Source organism: Protopterus annectens, chromosome 5.part0, assembly GCF_019279795.1.
Source record: "Protopterus annectens isolate FY-2018-M chromosome 5.part0, PAN1.0, whole genome shotgun sequence".
Classification (NCBI taxonomy): Eukaryota; Metazoa; Chordata; order Ceratodontiformes; family Protopteridae; genus Protopterus; species Protopterus annectens.
The window spans coordinates 362851270-362872344 of record NC_056735.1 but is presented as its reverse complement, the minus strand read 5'-3'; the positions used below and the strand labels follow the sequence as shown (position 1 = coordinate 362872344).

General features: G+C 43.5%; 1 protein-coding gene across 1 annotated transcript in view; it reads right to left on the bottom strand.

Annotated features, from left to right (window-relative positions):
• USP9X (ubiquitin specific peptidase 9 X-linked) overlaps positions 1-21075 on the bottom strand; it is a 5037693-nt gene that overhangs the window by 2016481 nt on the left and 3000137 nt on the right. Inside the window, exon 23 of the mRNA XM_044071835.1 lies at positions 10848-11006. Within this exon, the coding sequence (XP_043927770.1) occupies positions 10848-11006 (159 nt within the window). The remainder of the gene's footprint in view (positions 1-10847; positions 11007-21075) is intronic.

Below are 21075 nucleotides of genomic sequence, written 5' to 3'. Positions count from 1 at the left end.
TAATCCGAGGCGTCCGTGGTTATGGTCTGAGTAGGTTGAGGCAGACGAAAGGGCTTGCCTTCGTTCAAAACACATGCCCTGGACCACCAAAGGAATTCCTTCTGGAGGCAGGGAATCAGTGGAATCATTGTATCCAGACTGTGGCAATGTTGAGACCATACACTCTTTAGGTACCATTGAAGTTTCCTCATGTGAAGCCTCGCATTTGGAATCAACAGGATGCAAGAGGCCATGTAGCCCAGAGCCTGCAGGAATTTCCTTGCAGTGAGCTGAGTTAATGCTGCCAATGTCTTGAAGATTGAAGCCAGCTGTAACTGTTTTTCTGGAGTGAGGAAGGCTTTCTGTAAACTTGTGTCCAAAAGAGCTCCCAAGAAGATAATTCGTTGAGAAGGAATCAAATGTGACTTTTTTATGTTCACTGAGAATCCCAGTAGTAGGAGAAGACGTTGAACAAAATGCAGACGTTGAAGTAGAAGGTCTTTGCTGTCTGCCTGAATTAGACAGTCGTCCAGATAGGGGTAAATCTGATTCCCCTGAAGCCTGCAGTAAGCTATTACTGGAGCCAGGCATTTGGTAAAAACTCTGGGCACAGTAGATAAGCCAAATGGCAGTACAGAGAATTGGAAGTGTCTCGAGCCTGCCTTGAATCTGAGGTACTTTCTGCAATGTTGCCTTATGGGGACGTGTAAGTAAGCCTGTTAAGTCCAATGTTACCATCCAAGAATCTTGTGCGAGCATTGGAAGAAGTTGTTGAAGTGTAAGCATCTTGAATTTTGGAATTTCCAAAAAGGTGTTCAATACTGAGAGGTCCAGAATAGGTCTCCAGGAGTTTTGTTTTATTGGGACCAGAAAAAGTCTTGAATAAAAACCTTTCCCCACCTCTAGAGGTGGAACAGGTTCTATGGCCCTTAAGGCTAATAAGGCGTCCACTTGATTTAAGGCCTCTGACCATTGATGTTTTGGCAGATCTGGCCAGCCTGAAGGCCTTGGCAGAGTGTGAAAGTGGAATCTGTAACCTTTCAAAATCACGTCTAACACCCATTTGTCCTGGGTAATGTGAGTCCAATTTTGGTACAAAAGAGAAAGTTTTCCTCCGAGAGGGGCATCCAGGAAAGGAGGACCTGAAGCCCAACGGAGGGAGTCATTGAGTCTGCTTTCTTTGGGTTTGAGATCTGTCTTCTCCCCTTCTAGGTGAAGAAGCAGTCCACTGTCTAGATCTGTAGGAGGCCTGAGCCTGCGCCCTACCTCTGGAGCGTCTATATCTTCCCCTTTGAGGCCTGTCAGAGGTGGGAAAAGACCAATTTTTGGAGGGCCAATTTCTCGAAAATCTAGGAGGCTGAACTTGCAAGAAATCTTTTACAGTCTGCATAGACTTGGCTTTTTCTTCCATCTTTTTAATAACCTCCTCAGCCTTAGACCCAAATAAGACATCATGCTGAACAGGGGCATCTAGCAATACAGTGCTCTGACTGAATGAAAGCAGCATGAAGAAAGAGACTGAATAGATTTTCTAGCTCCCAGGCTATTACAGCTAGTCTGCATAGAAGGTTTGATCTGAAACCTCCTTGCGTATGTACTAAATGATGGTAGCACTGCCAGCAGTTACTAAAAGAGGTCCTGGAGTGCACACATGATTTAAGGCTTTCAAAGCATTCACTAATGCCATCTACTAGACGTTTATGTACTTCTAGCGGAAATGATAATTCTTCAGGCCCTACCCATTGAATCCTTTGGATACAATCCCTCAAGAAAAGTCTGAAGTATCTACAGTTACAGACTAAATAGGGACTGAAAGGGACATCTGAACGCAGAGATTGTCATTCGGCCTATCCACCGTGAACTCCCCTCAACAGAGTTGAGAAAAAGGATTTGGAAAGACGAAGGGTATTGGTACAGAGTCCAAACTGATTTGAGAAACTACTGAATTTTTCTTATGTGCAGAATTGTGGAAGTCGTGCAACCTAAAATTCTGAGAAATTCCCTTGCTGTTGGCATAGGTTGTACAGAAAAATTACAGTTTTGTACCTACCATAAATGTAGATGTCCGATAGATATGCAACTGCAGTACTGACATATGGGTTGTCCTGCCTCAGGCAGCCCTTCGGTCGGCCGGATTCCAAAGTCTGGGTCCGGCGTCGGCTGATGTCGCCTCCTCCCCGACGTCAGAGCGGCTGGGGTATAAAGGCATCAGCCGACGCCATCTTCTTCAGTGTTTCTTGCCCCAGATGCCAGGTGCCCTCCAAGGAAGGCTAAATTTTGTGAATGGATAAACAAAAAATCCAGACATGCACAACAGTAATAAACAGATACACCATAACAGATATCCCCAGCTTATAGGAAAGGGGGGAATGGACCCAAGGGAAAAAACAGAGGGGTAGGAGGGAGGGAAAACCTGACTGCAGTTGCATATCTATCGGACATCTACATTTATGGTAGGTACAAAACTGTACTATGTCCTTCAAGAATGCAACTGCAGTCCTGACATACGGGTTGAATACCATAGCCAAGCTGGGGGTGATAGGACTAAGCAAGAAATGGTGTAGCTAGAAGGCCCTGCAGGACTGCCGAAGCAAAGCCTGCTCTGGATCTGGAGTATAATGGCAGGTTGTAGTGTTTGGTAAATGTATGCACGGAGCTCCATGTAGCAGCCTCTAGAATATCTTTTGTAGCCACTCCTCTTAGAAAGGCTGTGGATGTGGCCATAGCTCTGGTGGAGTGTGGTCTAATATTAGCTGGCACACTCTTTCCATGGAAGGAGTAACAGAATCTGATGCAGTGTCCAATCCATTTTGAGATAGTTTGTTTGGTGACTGCCTTTCCTTGTGCCCCAGCAGCATAGGCTACAAACAGTTGGTCAGACTTCCTGGTAGACTTTGTTCTGCTCAAGTAGTAGCGTAGTTGTCTGTGAATGTCTAAAGTATGCAACAGCTTCTCCCCTTTGTTTTGAGGGTTAGGAAAGAAAGTAGGCAGGTGAATTGCTTGGTTTAGAGACACTCTGGATATCACCTTAGGCATGAAGGAAGGATTGGTCCTAAGGGAAACTCTGTCCTGATGAAAGATGAGAAAATGAGGAACTGCCATGAGGGCCTGTATCTCTGAGACTCTTCTTGCTGAGGTGACTGCCAACAGGAAAACCGTTTTCCCAGAGAGAAACTGCATTTCTGAAGATGCTGCTGGTTCAAAGGGAGGAAGAGTTAATTTTTCCAAGATGTAATTTCCCATGCAGGAATTGGTTGTTTCCTTGGAGGTTTGATATTCTTTATACCCCTTAGAAACTGTCTTAGCAAGGGATGCGAAAACACAGGTGGATCACAGTTGTAATGTGCTGAGATAGCTGAAGCGTGGATTTTGATGGAAGAGTATGAGAGGCCACTGTGAAACATTTCTGCCAAGTATTCTAATATCCGAGGTATGTTCATCAGTGATGCATCCTGGCCCTTGTTGACATTCCAGATGATGAATCTCTTCCATTTGACCGAATAGGTTTTTCTGGTATAAGGTCTGCGTGCCTCCAGCAAAATTTCCTGAACTATTTTGGAGAGGGAGTCATGGGTCCCAGTCATGGAACTCTCCAAGCTGTCAGCTTTAAGGTTTGCAGGTTCTGATGAACAGTCTTGTAATTGTGTTGAGTCAGGAGCTGAGGCCATAGAGGCAAGGGCCACGGTTTGGTGTGAGTTATGCTCAGTAGCAGTGGATACCAGTGTTGCCTTGGCCAGTCTGGAGCTATCAAGATTCCTCTTGGTTGTTCTGCCTTGATCTTCAGTAACACCTTGGTGAGTAAAGGTAGAGGAGGGAATGCATAAATTGTTAAAGCATTCCAGCTGAAGGAAAGAGCATCCGTTCTCCAGGCTAGAGGATGGTGTATCCTTGTGCAAAACCTTTCCAGATGATGATTGAGATGAGATGCAAAGAGGTCTATGAATGGTCTTCCCCATGCAGTTATTTGTGAGAATATGCGTGGGTGTAGCATCCATTCGTGTGGATCCAAGAAATTTCTGCTCAACCCGTCTGCCAGAACATTGTCCTTGCCTGGAACAAACTGGGATTGCAAGCAGATGTTCAGTTTCAGGGACTTTTCCCAAAGAGTCATTGTTAGTCTGCAGAGGGGGTAGGAATGAGTGCCCCCTTGTTTGTTTATGTACCACATGACAGTGGTGTTGTCTGTCCTTATTAGCAGATGACCTTGCTGAAGAGATTTTCCAAAGGCTTCTATTGCATGTATCACTGCCAACATCTCTTTTTGATTTATGTGCTGATGCATTTCCATGGGAGTCCATTGCCCTTGAATGCATCTGCCGGCCATGTGCGCCCCCCATCCATGGTCTGAGGCGTCTGTTGTAATAGTTTGACTTGTTGGAGCTTTGTTGAAAGGCATGCCTTCGTTTAAGTGACTTGCTTGAGCCCACCACAATAATTCCCTTTGCAGGCATGGTATGAGTGGTACTATGTCTTCCAGGTTGTGGCTGTGTTGAGACCACAAGCTTTTTAGGTACCATTGCAGTTTTCTCATGTGTAGTCTTGCCAGAGGGATTAGAAGAATGCAAGATGCCATGAACCCCAGGGCCTGCAGGGTTTTCCTTGCGGTCAGGTGGGTTAGTTTTGCTAGGCTTTTGAAGTAATCTGTTAAATGCTCTTGTTTCTCCTCTGTGAGGAAGGCCATTTGTAGCTGTGTGTTCAGCTTTGCTCCTAGAAAAATAATCTCTTGGGACGGCAGTAATCTTGATTTTTGAATGTTGACTGTGTATCCCAAAGCCTGCAGCAAATGAATGACATAATCCAAGTGTTTTATCAAGGTTTGTTTGCTGTCTGCTTGTATGAGGCAGTCGTCCAGGTAAGGGTATATTTGTATCCCCTGGAGTCTGCAATGTGCCACTACTGATGCCAGGCATTTCGTGAATACTCTGGGCGCAGTAGATAAGCCAAACGGCAATGCTGAGAATTGATAGTGCTGTGTTCCTGCAAGAAATCTGAGGCATCTTCTGCAACTGTGTCTGATAGGGACATGCAGGTATGCCTCCTTGAGGTCCAGAGTAACCAGCCAAGACCCCTTGCCCAGCATGGGAAGAAGTTGCTGTAACGTCAGCATCTTGAATTTTGGCACCATGAGAAAGGTATTTAGAACGGACAAGTCCAAAATAGGCCTCCATTGCTTTTCTTTTCTTGGAACAAGGAACAGTCTTGAGTAAAGTCCCTGGCCTTGTTCCTGAGGAGGGACCTTCTCTATTGCTTTTATTTGTAACAGCTTTGAGACTTCTCTGAGTGCCTCTGCCCTTTGATTTTGTGGCAGGTTTGGCATGCCTTGTCCTGTTGGTAAAGTATGGAAGTGGAACCTGTAACCTCTGTCTATTATGTCCAGAATCCAATTGTCCTTTGTTATAATGTGCCAGTTTCTTGAGAATAGAGATAATTTTCCGCCTAGAGGTGCTTCTCTTTGAGCCTTGGTAGGCGGAGTGAAAGGTAAGTCATTGTGATTGTCCCTGTGGTGCAGGTGAACTACCTGTGCCACTTCTCTGATTTTGAGGTTGCCATTGGCGGCCCCTGTAGGAGCCTCGGTATTGCCCTCTACCTCGTGCACGCCTGTTCTTTCCCCTTTGAAACTTGTCTGAGTCTGGAAAGGACCAATTCTTTGAAGGCCAATTCCTGCTGAATCTGGGTGGCTGAACCTGGAGGAAATCCTTTACTGTCTGTACTGATTTTGCCTTCTCCTCAATAGACTTCAACACATCCTGAGCATTACACCAAAAAGCTTCTGTTTATCCAGAGGTGCGTCCAGGAGCTTTACTTTAACATGATCCGGCAGTGGCTGCTCTTTCAACCAAGCATGTCTACGGATAACAGCCCCTGTCATAGCTGCCCTACATGAAGCCTCCAATGCATCATAACCACACTGAAGAAAATGGTTGCTAACCTGCTGAGAATTATGAACCAAATCCTGCAATGCCTTTCTATCTATAGGCTCAAAAGAGGCTAGCTTTTTCTGCAAATCATCCAGTAAATAATCCTGGTACTGAAACATATGAAAAAGGCAGTTAAGTGACCTCATGGCAAGGGTGGTAGAGGTATAAAATTTTTTTACCCCATCTCTCCAGGGACCTTGCTTCCCTGTCAGCTGGTAGTGGATTTTTGGCTGAGGAGGAAGCCACTCCTTTGGGGCCCTGTGAAATAGTTTCTAGATCCACAGAGTGGGCCTTAAAGAGATACTTGTGAGTGTCAGGGACCCTGTAATATCTGTCTGGCTTGACAGGAGCAGGAGGGAGAGAATCAGGGGAAGCACTGGAGTCTGAGAATACGTCATCCAGGACATCCAAAACTGGAGGGATAGCCAAAGGTCTGTGCTGGGGTAACTTGAGGAAGGTACGAAGCCTTTTCCTAGAATCAGAAAATTCCTGACCCTGCCACTTAAAATGTTCCCTCATGGAGTGGAGGACTTCACAGAAAGAAAAATCCTCCGGAGGAGAGGCAGAGGGAATTGATTCCTCAGCATCAGAGTCCTCATATGCCTGGAAGGATTCTTCTTAGGTATCTGAATGCTCTGAATCCCCAGAGGCTTCATCTGAAGAGAGGTTGTCTGCCTGCTCAGTTCTAGGCCTTTTTTCTGCAGGTGGCTGAGAACCTCTGTCTGGGTGGGGCTGAGACCCCCTGATAAGAGAGATTAGATCTGCAGCAAGAGACATGATCTGTCTATCAGAAGAAGGGGCCTGTGAGGTAGGTTTAGGGTGGGCCTTGGCCTGGCTGGCGGCCTTAGCACGTGCAAAGGCCTTGATGGACATGGATACAGGAGGCCTAGCTGCCCCACGTGCAGGGGTAACCTTGTCCACAGGAATGGTGTCGGGTAGATCGAGAACTTCGGTTTCTGGAGGAAAATCAACAACCGGTGTAGTCTCCGAGACCGAAGAGCGTGTTAACGCGGTGTCGTCGGCCTGGAGCGGTTGAATAATTGCTTCCGAAGGGACCGAAGCACTCGCGGAGGGCTTAGGCATAGTATCGGTGGAAGATGCGGGCCGAGGGTGTCGGTCCCAGTCCTTTCGTTTCTTGGTAATTTGTGCTGTCGCTTATTAAAGCAAGCACAGGCCGAGACGTCGTGGTCTGGGCCCAGGCAAGGGAGGCAGTAAGAATGGAAGTCCTTATGAGGTACTTGTTTACCACAAGACAAACAATTATTAACTTTCTCAATTTGTTCTGACATCGGCTGAGGCAAGAAAAAATGTTCCCCAACGGGGTACTTAGCTTTTTAAATGACTTCGGTAACTGAAAACACAGGAGCTGACCGACCGGCACTAGCGAACTGCTTCTGCTTCGGGCACTGCGCGGCAAGAAAGACTGAAGAAGATGGCGTCGGCTGATGCCTTTATACCCCAGCCGCTCTGACGTCGGGCAGGAGGCGACATCAGCCGACGCCGGACCCAGACTGGAATCCAGCCGACCGAAGGGCTGCCTGAGGCAGGACAACCCATATGTCAGGACTGCAGTTGCATTCTTGAAGGACATCTGAAGGAACTGCTCTTTATAAAAGATTAATCTCAAAGAAGAAAGTTATTTGTGACATTCCTAACACATATCATGGAAAGGTCATTCTGTGAGGAAGACATACTTTTCCAGACTAAGCAGAAAGCCTAGATTCACAAACTGATTTTTGATGAACAGAGATTCTTCAAAACTTTGAATATAGCTGGCAAATATAAAAAAAAATTGTCCAAGTAGGGGAAAACTGTGGATGCCTTGTAACCTGCAAAAGACAATTACTGGTGTTAGACACGTTGTGAAAACCCCTTGGTGTTGTCGACAGACTAAAATGCAAAGAGGAAAACTAAAAATTCGAACCCGAAACAGAAAATTTTAAAATGCATCTTAAGTTTCTGTGAATAGGAATATGACCGTGGTAAGCAACCCTTAGTTCCAATCACTAAGACATGAAAGGAGGGCTCAGGGAAAGATGGACTGCACACAGTTAGCATTCTGAGTTTAAGAATCTTGGCATGGAGATTTAGAAGAGACCTTGGCCAAAATAGGTCTGCAGGTTCTCTCCTTCTTGGGCATCAGAAATACCTAGAAAAAGCTTTCAGCTTTCTGACTTCCTGGTACAGATTCTATTATTCCCCAAGAAAATGTTTGGGCAATGATAGAAATAGCTGGATTTAATTTTGAGAAAGGGACAGAATTCCTAAGTGTGGGGGAAGAGGAATCCCACTGCCATCTACACCGGTTCTGAATAATTCCTACTACCCAAGAATAAGTAATAAACTGTTGGCAAAATAGATTCTATGAAAAACTGAAAATGTTTCTAGGAAGGGGAAGAGGAAAAGTAAAGGAAAGGCTGGGAAGAGTGGGCTTAGCCTGTTATTTTATCTTGCACAAATTGGGCTTCAGGAGCTCCTCCCTTTTTCTTTGAACTACGCTGCCACTGTTTTTTTTTTTTTTTTTTTTAAAGTGTTGCCTTTTTTTTTTTTTTTTTATTCCTGCTGCATTTAAGAATGAGGGACTGAAAAAATTGCTCTACTACTTGAATCAATTTCCCTTCTTTCATCAAACCGCTTCAGAACATCTGCAGAAGAGCCAAACAAAACCTCTATCCAGAGAAACATTAAAGATCTCAGATTTTATATCTTCAGGTAGTTTTTGGGTATGTAATTAAGCAAACATTCGTATGACTACGCCAGCAGATGCAGCCCTGGAGCAGTATTATGAGTGTCTGAAGTTGGGTGACAGAGGAAAGTAGAGAGAGTAAGGAAGATTTAGCTTCCGAATTAGGTAGGTCAGCCATAGCAATTTTCATGTCTGCCAATGAAGCTAAAGGGAATTGTGACGTACAAGCCTGGCAACTAACAGTTCTGAAAGCTAAAGCAGAAGAGGTGAACACCTTCATTCCAAAGGGGTCGAAAGTCCTACCCCATCCTTATCAGGGGGAATAGGATTGGAAGTAGTCAGACTGCTTAGAGCTAGCTTTTTTTGAAAAGAAAGAGCTGAAGGATCAAGGTTTGCTGTTAGGGAAAAGGTACTTATGAGATTGAGGTGCCTTATAAAGTTTGTCCGATTTCCTTTGAGCATGAGTCTGGTTACTGAAGGAAGAACTGACTGCTTTAAAGGCATTCTGAAGAGCTGGAATAACTGGAGAGAGCCACGAGTTTGGAGGATGCTTACCTGCAATACGGCAAGGCACATTTGTTGAGATTTTCAATCTCTTTTGGCTCTCAGTCTCAGTTAAGTCTTTCATTCTTCCAACAGCATATCTGAGAAGGATAACTGGTTTTACAGGGGGATTTGAAGAAATACTATTCAGATTCCAATTTCAAGGTTTCAGGTGAAGAGACCTGGAAAACATAATCTAAGCTACCCTCCTCTGTATCAGAATCTGAGTCTGCACCTGAAGGAGTTCTCTTTTAGAGTATATGTAGATTGAAGAGGAAGACTGAAAGGCCTTAAACAACCCTTCTGCAAAAAAAACATTCATCCTGCGTTCACTCAGAAGCTGAAGTAGAGGTAACAGAAGTATACTGACTTCTGCGATTTTTTTTTTTCTTGGGTATCTCGTAAGATGTCAGAGTAGACATCTGGTCCTCTCCCAGGGTGCTAAGCACATCCATAGTACTAACAATATGCGGAATGTCTATCTTCCTCTAAATCTGTCAAATGCAGTTCTACTTTACCCATACAACTGATTCTAGAGGACTTGCTAATCTCCTGACTCTTAATGGCTTCTTAAAGAGTAGCACAAAGGGGTCAACAACAGCCAGACAAATGGTATGAGTTTAGACATGGCCAGAGTGGAGTCAAACACTGACAGTTCAGGAAGAGTGATAGTTACAGATGGGCTTAGAAGAAATCTTTCTAACTAGCTTCTTTTTCTCAATGTCCAGAGGGGAAATGTCTGAGGAACCCGCACCCTCCAGAGTGGGTCTGGCAAGTGCTGTTAACCACTGGCTCTTATTTAAGAGAACTAAGATAACTCTTAAGCTTTCAGTTATTAAGACTGACAGATTAAGCATGAGCGGACACATTGTTCCTTACCTAAACAGAAAATTAAAGCTGTGGCAGTCTATATAAGCTGACACTCACATAAACACCTCCCTTTTCTCAAAGACATTAGACATAAAACAGCATCACTTCTCACCATAAAATTGGTAGTAGTCCCCAGGGGGGTACTTATTTGCCCAGTTTCTCGATGTTTAGCCAACTGGAGATACAAGCGCCTTACTGGTAGCTTCAATGACAAAAAAGTTCTTATTTTTGCTGCCTGTACTTCTACTTTTATGCTGGGCATATGGGCACGAGGAAGGTGTCCTAAAGCACTGGATACTAGCTGGACATCTGATTCTTATAATGATTAGTCACATAAAATATAGATGACTGCAACAGTGATCTAATGAATATGGTCATTCATACAGCTGAATGTTGAACTGCTGCTTTATTCATCCATCTATTTAATCTGGAATAAAGTTTTTTTTTTTTTTTTTTTTACAAAAAAATGTTACATATATGCTTAACTTGGAAAGAATGCAAGTAGTGAAATATTACACACACAGGTCTTGAATGATTTTGCTTGCGGCTGTCGAGTTGAAATGATTACTGTATCCTGTTTATTCATTACTTACTGTGCAAGTTTTCCAATCCACCTGAGTAACCACCACCAGAGGAAGATGGCCTTACCCTTCCAGCATTAAAAGAGAATGTTAACTTTTACAGCCAGGTTGTTCTGAAAGATGTGCTACCACAATAACTATTTTAAGAAGCACTTACAAACCAACTAAATAAATTAAATAAATCAATTCAAATGTCTTTCCAATTAGCAAATCAAAGTACAAAAACTAAGTAGCCAATGTCACTCTCTTTCCATAAGCATGTTCACTTACCTTTTCATAAATTTTACTAATTTCTTCATTGGAGCTAAAAACTAGCTGAACTGAACCACAACCTGATGCCCAGATTATTTTCTGTACAGCTTTAATTACACAAACATCAGGAGCATACTTAGAAGCCTGCAAAACAAACAAACAATGACAAGCTGCCACCTTTTAAGTACAAACACAGGAATTATATTTTAAATCTTAAATATATATCACTACTTTCTTTACCTTTTCAAAATAAGAATTATTATTTGGGGGGAGGGTGTCAAACCCATGTTCAGAAAAACAATTTGTTTGTAAAAGACCGTCAACTTTTGAAAGTGGCAGTGAAATAACATCTTAAAGTGTGCAGTAAGCAGATTTCTAAATACAAACTGTTGTAAATCACACATTACATCAACATAAAGAAAATGCTTATTGACTTGTAACAACGGTGCAAGAAGACATGTTCTCTAATCTCTCTCTAGTTTCATTTTTTTCAGTGTAAACTCAGAAATGGATGCATAGGTATTGTTACACTATAGCTTTATGACCTGATAACTACAGATACCTAAATCCTGGAAAAAATGTCAAAGTCTGGAAAAACAAAGATAGATGTTAACCAAGATGACTAGATAATATAGCAAATGGTGTTAAGTCAAGGCTAGTTTACGAAGCACTGCAAGGCAATCAGCTAAGTAGGGAGTAGTGGGGAAGAACCAACAGCAACATTTCAAAGAACAGATGAAGTAGACAAATTTACAGGTTCATCGGTATGTACTAGGTCAGCTGCCGTTGTGGACTATTTTAGGCCTAGCCGGTGGTCCCTTGGTGAGAAAACCAGGTCTGTATTATTTCATTGAAATCTACTTGCATTGAACTGCTATTCATTAAACAGACATAATCAAACTTCCTTTCATCGAACGCTCAAATCAGCAAAACTTTTTCCCAGGTAAGGAACCTAGTTGGCCAGCACACCAACTGACACCCACCCACATTAAATTAAACCCAAGAAAATGAGGGACTAATACTCCCCACACTCCCCTACTTATATATACCAACTCCAAGATTGCAGTACGGTGGAGAAAAGGGCAAATTTCTGTCTGTTGGCCAACTAGCTTCCTTACCTGGGAAAAACGTTCATTGATTTGAACATTTGATGTAGGGAAGTTAGATATCAGTTCGATAAATAGCAGTTTGATGTAAGTAGATAGACAAACTGATATAAACCCAAGAAAACCCTGTACCTAGTCTGTGAGGTAAAAATCTTAACCATTACACCAACCCCTATCCCCCCCAAATGATTCATCTACTCTCGATTAAGGAACTGAATCCTAGTCTCCCACATGACAGGTGGAGAAAGACTTGTTAAATGTTGTTTTTTTTTTTTTTTTTTTTTACGACAGGCCCACTGGATGCACAGTTCATTTTCAGGGGCAACCCAGGAGCAATATTTAGTTAAGTGATTTGCTCAAGGTGTCACAGTAGGCAAATGGGGGCAAAGGTAATCTAACTCTATACCATAGTAACTACAACGCAAGCTAAACCTCTGCACCAACTGCCAAATGAATCTGGTAACTATATATGTGAATCAAAACAGTAACAAGTAGAGTATGTTTTTTTTTTCTTTCTTTTTTTTCAATATTTGCTCCCACAACTAACCACCAGCTTCCCCCCAAGGGGCCTCAACTCATTCTTCAGATCTACCACACTCAACTAATCCCCCCAGATTATCCCTGGATCATGTTCAGTTCTAGTAAGGAGAGAGAGGCACCCTCTGTTTTAGAAGAGAAACTCTGTCAATACTCCTATGTTCCAGCAACCTTGTGTGCAACCACAGATGTCACTTGGAAGGCTGAGAAATAGGCTAACTGATGTGATGTCCTGCCTCTACTGCAACTCAGCCAAAGCTCAGCCACCTAAGGATATTCCCCCCCAATGGGTCCCAAAGCCCCCACCAAGGACTAACCATGTGGTGCGTCCAAGTGTGCAAAGAGCCACCCCAGGATGGGCAAGCACACACTCTATGCTTGCACTGTCAATCACCCAAAATGAAAGTATTGTACTCACCATAACATTAGATCTGTGTTGTTATATTCTATCCATTCCTCCACATACAAGTTTTGGATCAGACTTCAGCAACTTCAAAGCTTAGGGTCTGGTGCTCAGCCTCCTTCTCTACCCATAATCACTATGCATAGAGCAAGCTACCTCAAACTAAGTTTGTTCACTTATATCCAACGAAAAAAGGTAAGCCAGGAAACCCCAGAAAGAGATCAACACAAACAAGAAGGATCAATTATCTGCTGCCAAGGAAGGGAATAAGTGGAGACAGAACTTAAGCCTTCAGTAGCCAAGGCAAAGTCAGTTAGAGCGATCTCAGAGTAGAAATTAGATGACAAAAAATGATTTGTAACGACAAATTAGGAGGAGGGGATGGAGGGGGAGTACTAGAGGAATGGATGGAATATGATAACACAAATCTAATGTTATGGTGAGTACCCAACCTTTTTAACAGATGGTCTTTTCTGTCCATTCCTCTCCATACGTGACAGCGTCCCCAGCTACCTTAACCCTTGGGTGATGATCTGGAAGGATATTCCTGAGCTCAGCTGAACCAAAGGAAGCCTTGGACCTGGACTGGATATCCAATTTGTAGTACAATATGAAGATAAGGACTTTTGACCAGGTAGCCTCAGTACAAATGTCATCAATCAGAACCTTAGAAAAAAGTTTGTAGATGAGGCTACAGATCTTGCTGAATGTGGTTTAGAGATTGAGGGGAGTGCTAACTCCATCTCTTGACAGAGGAAAAAAAGTGAGCCAGCCAGTGAGAAGGAAACTTTCAACACCGCCTGTCCCAATTTGGATTTTGAAAAGGAGAAAAATAACCAATGAGACTTCCTGAAAGGTCTAATGCGGTGTAAGTAAAAACCCAGCTGAAGAACATGCAACAAACGTCAGGTATATTCACCCTTGGGAAAAGACTGGCAAACTTATTGACTGGTTGACAGATGACTCAGAAGCCACCTTAGGAAGAAAGAGTGGACTTGTCCTCAGACATACTCTGTCCTTGTAAAAACTTAAATAGGGGGTTTGGAAGAAAATGTATGCAATTCAGAAATTCTTCAAGCAGAAGTAATAGACACCAGAAATAAAAGCTTCCATGACTGAATCTTCAATCCAGCTTTAGCCGCAGGTTCAAAGAGGGGACCTGTCAAAAACACTAGTGATATCCTGTGGCAGGACCGCATCTCTAAGCAGGGGGTGTAGAAGGAAGTGCCCCGGAGAAAGGCTTTAGACACTCCTATAGCTGCTGTTAGGTTACAACCATCCCCAATGTGGAAAGAAGAAATGGCAGCTAATGAACTTTGGTAGTGGAGTAGATATTTCCGCCATGCAAATGGTGTAAAAGACCAAAATCGAAGTAATGGGAGCTGAAAAAGGATTGATGTTTTTCTCCATAGCCCAAATAGAAAATCTATTCCATTTGGTTTTGTAAATTTTTTTTAGTGGAAGGTCTCTGTGATGAAGATGAAATGTAAATAAACGAAGAGGATAACCTGGACTGCTGAACTACCACAGGAACTGGAAAAACCATGCAGTTAATCTGATGGCTTGTAAATTCAGGTGAGATAGTAAGTTTCGGTCTTAGCCAAAGTCCCAAGGTGGGTGAACTACATAAGGATAGAGGAAGGGAAACCATACCTGACTAGGCCAATGAGGGGCTATGAGGATGACGGGCTTTCTGGAGGAACTTTGGTATTAACAGTACTAGGAGAAGGGCATAAAGTTGTCCCAGGGGCCAAGGGTGCATCAGATCATCCCTGGGGGACTCCTCCACATTCAGAATGAGAGCAAAAAACTTGTTACATTTGTTGTTGATGGGGATAGAGATGACAAGGATGGCTCCAATGGCCGAAAATCTGCTCTGCTACAAATGGATGGAGGGACCACTGTAAGTAGAATGGACCTGCTCAACTTGTCCGCAAGAATGTTGGCACATCCCAGGATATGCATCGTTACCAGAAGGCGGCGAGAAAATATCACCCATTGTCAAACTCTCATGGCCACTCGACACAAGGGGTAAGACCTGGCTTGTCCCTGTTTAACGTACCAAACATCCATGCTGTCTGCATCAAGATTGCTTCTACGAGAAGTGTCCTGAAAGGCCTGTAACGCTAGGACAACTGCTGTCATCTCCAAGACATTAATGTGAACACTGGCTTCTACTTGAGGCCATGTGCCTTGGACCTTCCTTCCCAAATAATGCCCCCCCACACAAGTAGGGAGGCATCTGTGGTCACTGTGGCCTGAGGAAATTAAAGGATAATGGGAAGGCCCTGCTGAAGGGGGGAGGTTTATCCACTACTTTATCTGGTCTCAGCAAATGGTTGTCAGAAGGACTTGACATACGTTGTTTCTGATCGACCAGTGGACTGCCAATGTCCACTGAAGAATCCTCATATAAAATCTGGCCAGAAGTACCGAGGTTATGGAAGGAACCATGGAACCCAAAAGGCAGAGAACTTTCCTGGCAGGTGGGTTCTTGTGGGGCAAGACCCGTGCTTGTAGATGGAGGGACGGTATGCATGACTGTGGAAGTTTCGCAATCAAGCTCATACTGAGAAGGACTCCTACAAATTCCAGTGAATGTGCTGGCTGCAGTTGAGATTTCTGGATGTTATCCTTAAGTGTTCACACAACTGAAATAAGGAGTCCCTGGCACGAATGAGAAAATTCCTGGAAGATGCAGTTATGAGCCAACTGTCCAATAAGGAAACACCTGGAATCCCTGCAGTCATAGCTGAGCTGCCACTACTGCTATGCATTTGGTAAACACCTAGTGTTTACCAAGCAACAAGCACCTAATGCATTACCTTACACAGAATAACTTTCTATCCAACTCCCAAAATTGTTTCAGGCCATACCACAGCACAACCTCAGCCCTCCTTTCCTTCACAACTGCCATAAACCAAAACAGGAATGACAAGAGGCTTACCTCTGCCCTCTTTCTTGACCTATCAAAGGCCTTTGACACAATCAACCATGAACTTCTCATTCTTTCACTAAAATCTATTTCCCTCAACAAGCCCGTTATCCAATGGTTCCAGTCCTACCTGACTGGTAGACAACAGGCAGTACTATGGCAGGGCAAACTCTCCAGCCAACTACCCCTCACACTTGGTGTCACTCAAGGGTCCATACTAGTTCAACTACTATTCTCTATTTTTATCAAACAACCTTCACACTGCTATCCCGAAAGCTATCTGCATTCAATATACAGAGGATTCCACTCTGATCTGCTCAGCCACCTCCCCACCCAAACTGAAAACCTTAACCCAAAATACATTAAACACTATTGAAAACTCACCAACCAATGCCTACTACTGAACCCCAATAAAACTAAACTCCTACTCTTATCCCCCACTAGTAGATCTACCACACTTTCATTCTCTGCCACATCTAACAATGGTACCACTATTTCTCCACATCACACCAAACCGCTAGGGGTTATCATAGAGAATAATCTCAAATTTGACCTACAGGTCAACAAAACCATACAAACCCATCAATAAGATGCTTGGATCACTGTATAGAAACACGACATTTTTAACCACACTGGCCAGGACTGCAATCGCTCGATCACACCTACTCTTATATGCCTCGCCTTTACTCTCAAACCTCAACAAATCCGAACTAGGTAAGACGTCCCATAGCTATAATCATATTGCCAGATTTGCCACTGGCTCCACCTAAAGAACCCACCACTGCCAGAACCTTAAACAACTGAGTGGGTAGAACTGCTCAACTTAATTCATTTCACTCAACTCTTAATAGCTCACAAAATTCTGTACTACCCTGAGGATACCCCCTCACTTAAAAATATTATTAAGCCACAGAGCAATCTGACATAACTATGGTCTGACGAACTACTGGTCCAAACCCACAAAGCTAATAACTCTGCTGGTGAATCCATGTTGCCATCTTCGTTGGCAAAACCTGGAATTCGTTGCCAAACTATATAACCCTACAATCCTCCAAAAGTCTCTTCAAAAAAAAAAAAAAAAAAACATATAACTACGTCACCAAGCTCTGCTTCTAATCTGTCGTCTCTTACTTTTAATTATGTCTGTCCATGAGAACTGTGAATCCCTACTTGAGGACACTACTAAGCCTTGTATATAATCACCTTTTTATTATTGCTTCCTAACTTCCATGTAATCTATGTAAGTTTGACTACATGGAGCTTTGCTCCCCAGGTCTCTGCTGAAAATGGACATGTATCCAGTTGGACTATCCTGGTAAACAAATGTAAAATAAATAAATTAAATACATAATAGTGGGCTATGATAAGTTCAAATGGCAGAGCTCTAAAATGGGAGTGGCTGTCTCCCATCCAGAAGCAGAGATACTACCTGGAGCGTGTCCATCTTTATATGGTAGTACCCATCCTGAAGATCTATAAAGCACATCCAGTCATTCTCCCTCCATAATGGAAAAATGTAATGAACCATGGCCATCTGGAATTTGGCTCTTTTTACATTCAAGAGGCTTATGTACAAAATTGGTCTTAGGTCCCAGTTTTTCTTTAACACTAAACAATCCTTGAGAAACTTTTGGATCCTCTTTGATCTACTGAGATTCTCTTGGATGACTCGATTTTTCAGAAGCTTCTCTATTTCTGAAGGTAAGTATTCCTTTTGGGAGGGTGGAACATTGTGAATTCTCTTTGGAAGCGATGGTGGGATGTGAAAGGGGATGACACAGCTTCTGGTAATTCTCTACACCTAATTGCCTTGATTGATGAATGTCCAGGTTGTTGGGTGCAGATACCAGTGCCCCCTGACTGCCTCCAGACTGTGACAGTTGAGCAATCCTTCAGGGGTGCTGGAAAGGTCTCTCTGAGAAAGTGAGAAATGACCTCAAGTCTAGATTCTGAGGACCATTTTTGCCCTGATGCAACATCCATTTAAGAACACCCGGCCAGGAAGCCCTGTCTTCAAAAATATCAGATGAAAACACTGAGATTTCTGTAACAATATCCTCCTCCCCACCTTCTGGTTCCTATAAAAGGGTCTCTGAGGAGTGGAGAATTTAATCCTTATGGCAGACGGGGATGATTTCTTTCATTACAGGACAAAAAAAGGGTTGATAAGTCATAAGCAGGATTAACGAAGGATGTCTTAAAATGTTCTGCGAGTTACACACCATCAATCCAAACATGCCTTCTGATAGAAACACTTATGCCAGCAGCTCTAGATGCCACCTCTGTAGCTTTAGAGATAAAGCACATAAAGGCATAAGAAAGAGATTAAAGGGTTCCAGCTGAGAATCAAGAAAGTCTCTTTCTGATCCACGGAATGGGTCCCTGGAAGAGAACTGGAGAGCTCTTTGACCAAATCCCTCTGAAAGTGAGTGAAGTGTGCCAGCTAATTAAGCACTCCCATTAAACGGTTGATGAGGCATAGACCTGCATCCAAAAACTGTGCAAGGAGCATGATTCTCTATTAGGCAGATAGACAGAGGAGTTCCTTTTTTAGTGGCTGCTTCCACAAAGTACAGTTGTGTACACTTACCATAAATGTAGATGTTCGAGTGTATTCACTGTTGCAGTCATTAAGGAAGCATGAAGGAGGGATTGGTTCTGAGGGCCACCCTGTCCCCATGAAAGAGGATAAAAGGCTCCCCTGCCTTAAGGGTCTGTAATTTAGATACCCTTCTTGCAGAAGTGATTGCTAAAAGGAAAGCTGTTTTCCAGGAAAGGAATTTTAAATCTGCAGTAGCAGCTGGCTCGAAAGGAGGAAGAGTGAGTTTCTCCAAGACGAAGTTAAAGTCCCAGACTGGAGTTTGAGCTCTCCTGGATGGTTTTAAATTTTTGGCCCCTCTGAGGAACTGCTTGAGCAGTGGTTGAGAGAAGAGGGGAGGCTATGTGCTATAATGAGCTGAAATGGCTGAGGCATGGATTTTGATGGAGGAAAAGGACAAGCCCTTATGAAGCATCTCAGTCAAATATTGTAGAATCTGAGGTAAATTGGGGACTACTGCGCTCATTTCCTTGAGATTGGTTTCAGGTACAAAATATCTTTTCCATTTTGCAGCATAACATTTTTTAGTACTAGGCCTCCTAGCCTCTAAAATGATATCCATCACTGATGTACTGAGGGGTGGTAAAGAAGAGATTAGGTAATTAGCCAGGCTGCTAGGTTCAAGGTTTGCAGCTGAGGGTGCAGAATCTGGTTCTCCTGCTGAGACAACAGGGAAGGAGTTTGAAGCAGGTGCCATGGGGCCAAGCGTGACACACTGCACAGGAGGGGGTACCATTGCTGGCGTGGCCAGTCTGGTGCAATTAAAATCGTCCTTGGCTTGTCCTGTTTGATCTTTAGCAGTACCTTGGAGAGTAGAGGCAGAGGAGGAAAGGCATAAACCAATAGGTTTTTCCAGCTGAAGGATAGAGGATCCACTTTCCAAGCTAGTTTGTGGGGAATCCTTGTGCAAAATTTGTCCAATTGATGGTTCTGGGGGGAGGCAAACAGGTCTATATCTGGGCTCCCCCATTTGTTTGTCAACATGTTGAAAATCCTTGGTTCCAGTTTCCACTCGTGTGGATCCATGAGGTTTCTGCTTAGTCCATCTGCCAGTGTATTTAGTTTTCCTGGCAGGAATTGAGCTTGTAGATTCACTTGGAAGCTCAAGGCTGTGTTCCACAATGTCATGGCTAGTCTGCAGAAGGGGTGTGTGCACTCCCCTGCTTGTTTATGTACCAAATGACCGTGGTGTTGTCCGTCTTTACCATCAGTTGTCCTGGAAGAATGTGGTATTTGAAGGCTGTCAGAACATTCTGTACAGCTAACATTTCCTTTTGATGTGTAGGTGCATTTGACTTGTGTTCCATTTGCCCTGAATGCACTTCCCTGCCACGTGAGCCCCCCCCCCATGCATAGTCTGATGCGTCTGTTAAGGTTTGGGTGGCAGGGGGTCATGTGAATAGTAGTCCCCTGTTTAGGTGGCAGGCCTCTGCCCACCAAAGGAACTCTAGGCGTAGACAAGGTATGACAGGAATCATTGCTTCTACATCCAGTGAATGTTGACACGATAGGCTTTTGAGATACCATTGCAGTTTCCTCATATGCAGCCTTGCATAAGAAATTAGAAAAATGCAGGAGGCCATGAACCCCAAGACTTGCAGTATTTGCTTTGCAGATAACTGGGCTTTTGTGGCCACTTGTTTGAAGTAGGTTGTCAAATGAATCCGTTTCTCTGGCTTGCTCTCAGGAATATAATTTGTTGCCAGGGTACCAGATGTGATTTCTTTTCATTTATGGTGTACCCCAGACAAGTCAGTACCCTTTGAACAAAGGCCAGATGAGTCAAAAGTACATCCTGGCTTTCTGCCTGAATTAGACAATCGTCCAGGTAGGGGTATATTTGAATATTTCTTTGCCTGCAAAATGCAATGACTGGAGCTAGGCACTTTGTAAAGACCCTGGGTGCAGCAGATAAGCCAAAGGGCAGTGCAGAGAACTGGTAATGCAAGTAGTCTGCTTTGAAGCGGAGGTATCTTCTGCAAGATTCCCTGATAGGGATGTGCAGGTAAGCCTCTTAAATCTAGAGTTGCCAACCAGGCATCTTTGCCTAGCAAAGGAAGTAACTGGTGAAGAGTCGGCATCTTGAATTTTGGAATGTCCAGAATGGTGTTTAGAGTAGATAAGTCCAGAATTGGACGCCGTGATTTGTCTTTTCTGGGTACCAGAAAAAGTCTTGAATAGAAACCTCGTCCCTTTTCCTCTTCTGGTACTGGTTGAACAGCCCCCATGCTCATGAGGGAAAGTACTTGTTTCTGGGCCTCTGCCCACTGATTTGCAGGCAGATCTGGCCATCAGTTTGGAATTGGTAACGTAACTGTCTGTGTACGTCTAAATTGTAGGCAGTAATCACCTTTGTTGGTGCAATCTGGAAAAAAGATTGGTAAGCCTACAGTCTGATTAATGTTGGGAATATGACACCACCTTCAGAAGAAAGCATGGATTGGTCCTAAGTATAACTCTATCCTTATGGAAAAGTAAGTAAGGGGACTTTGAACATAAGGCTGCAATTCGGAAACTCGTGTTGCATAGGTCAGAGCTATAAGCAAAAGTGTTTTCCAAAAGAGAAACTTCAAATCACAAGTAGCTGGTGGCTCAAAGGGAGTAAGTACCAGTGAATGGAGAACAGTCATGTCCCATGATGGTAGAGGATCTTTAAACGGTGGCTT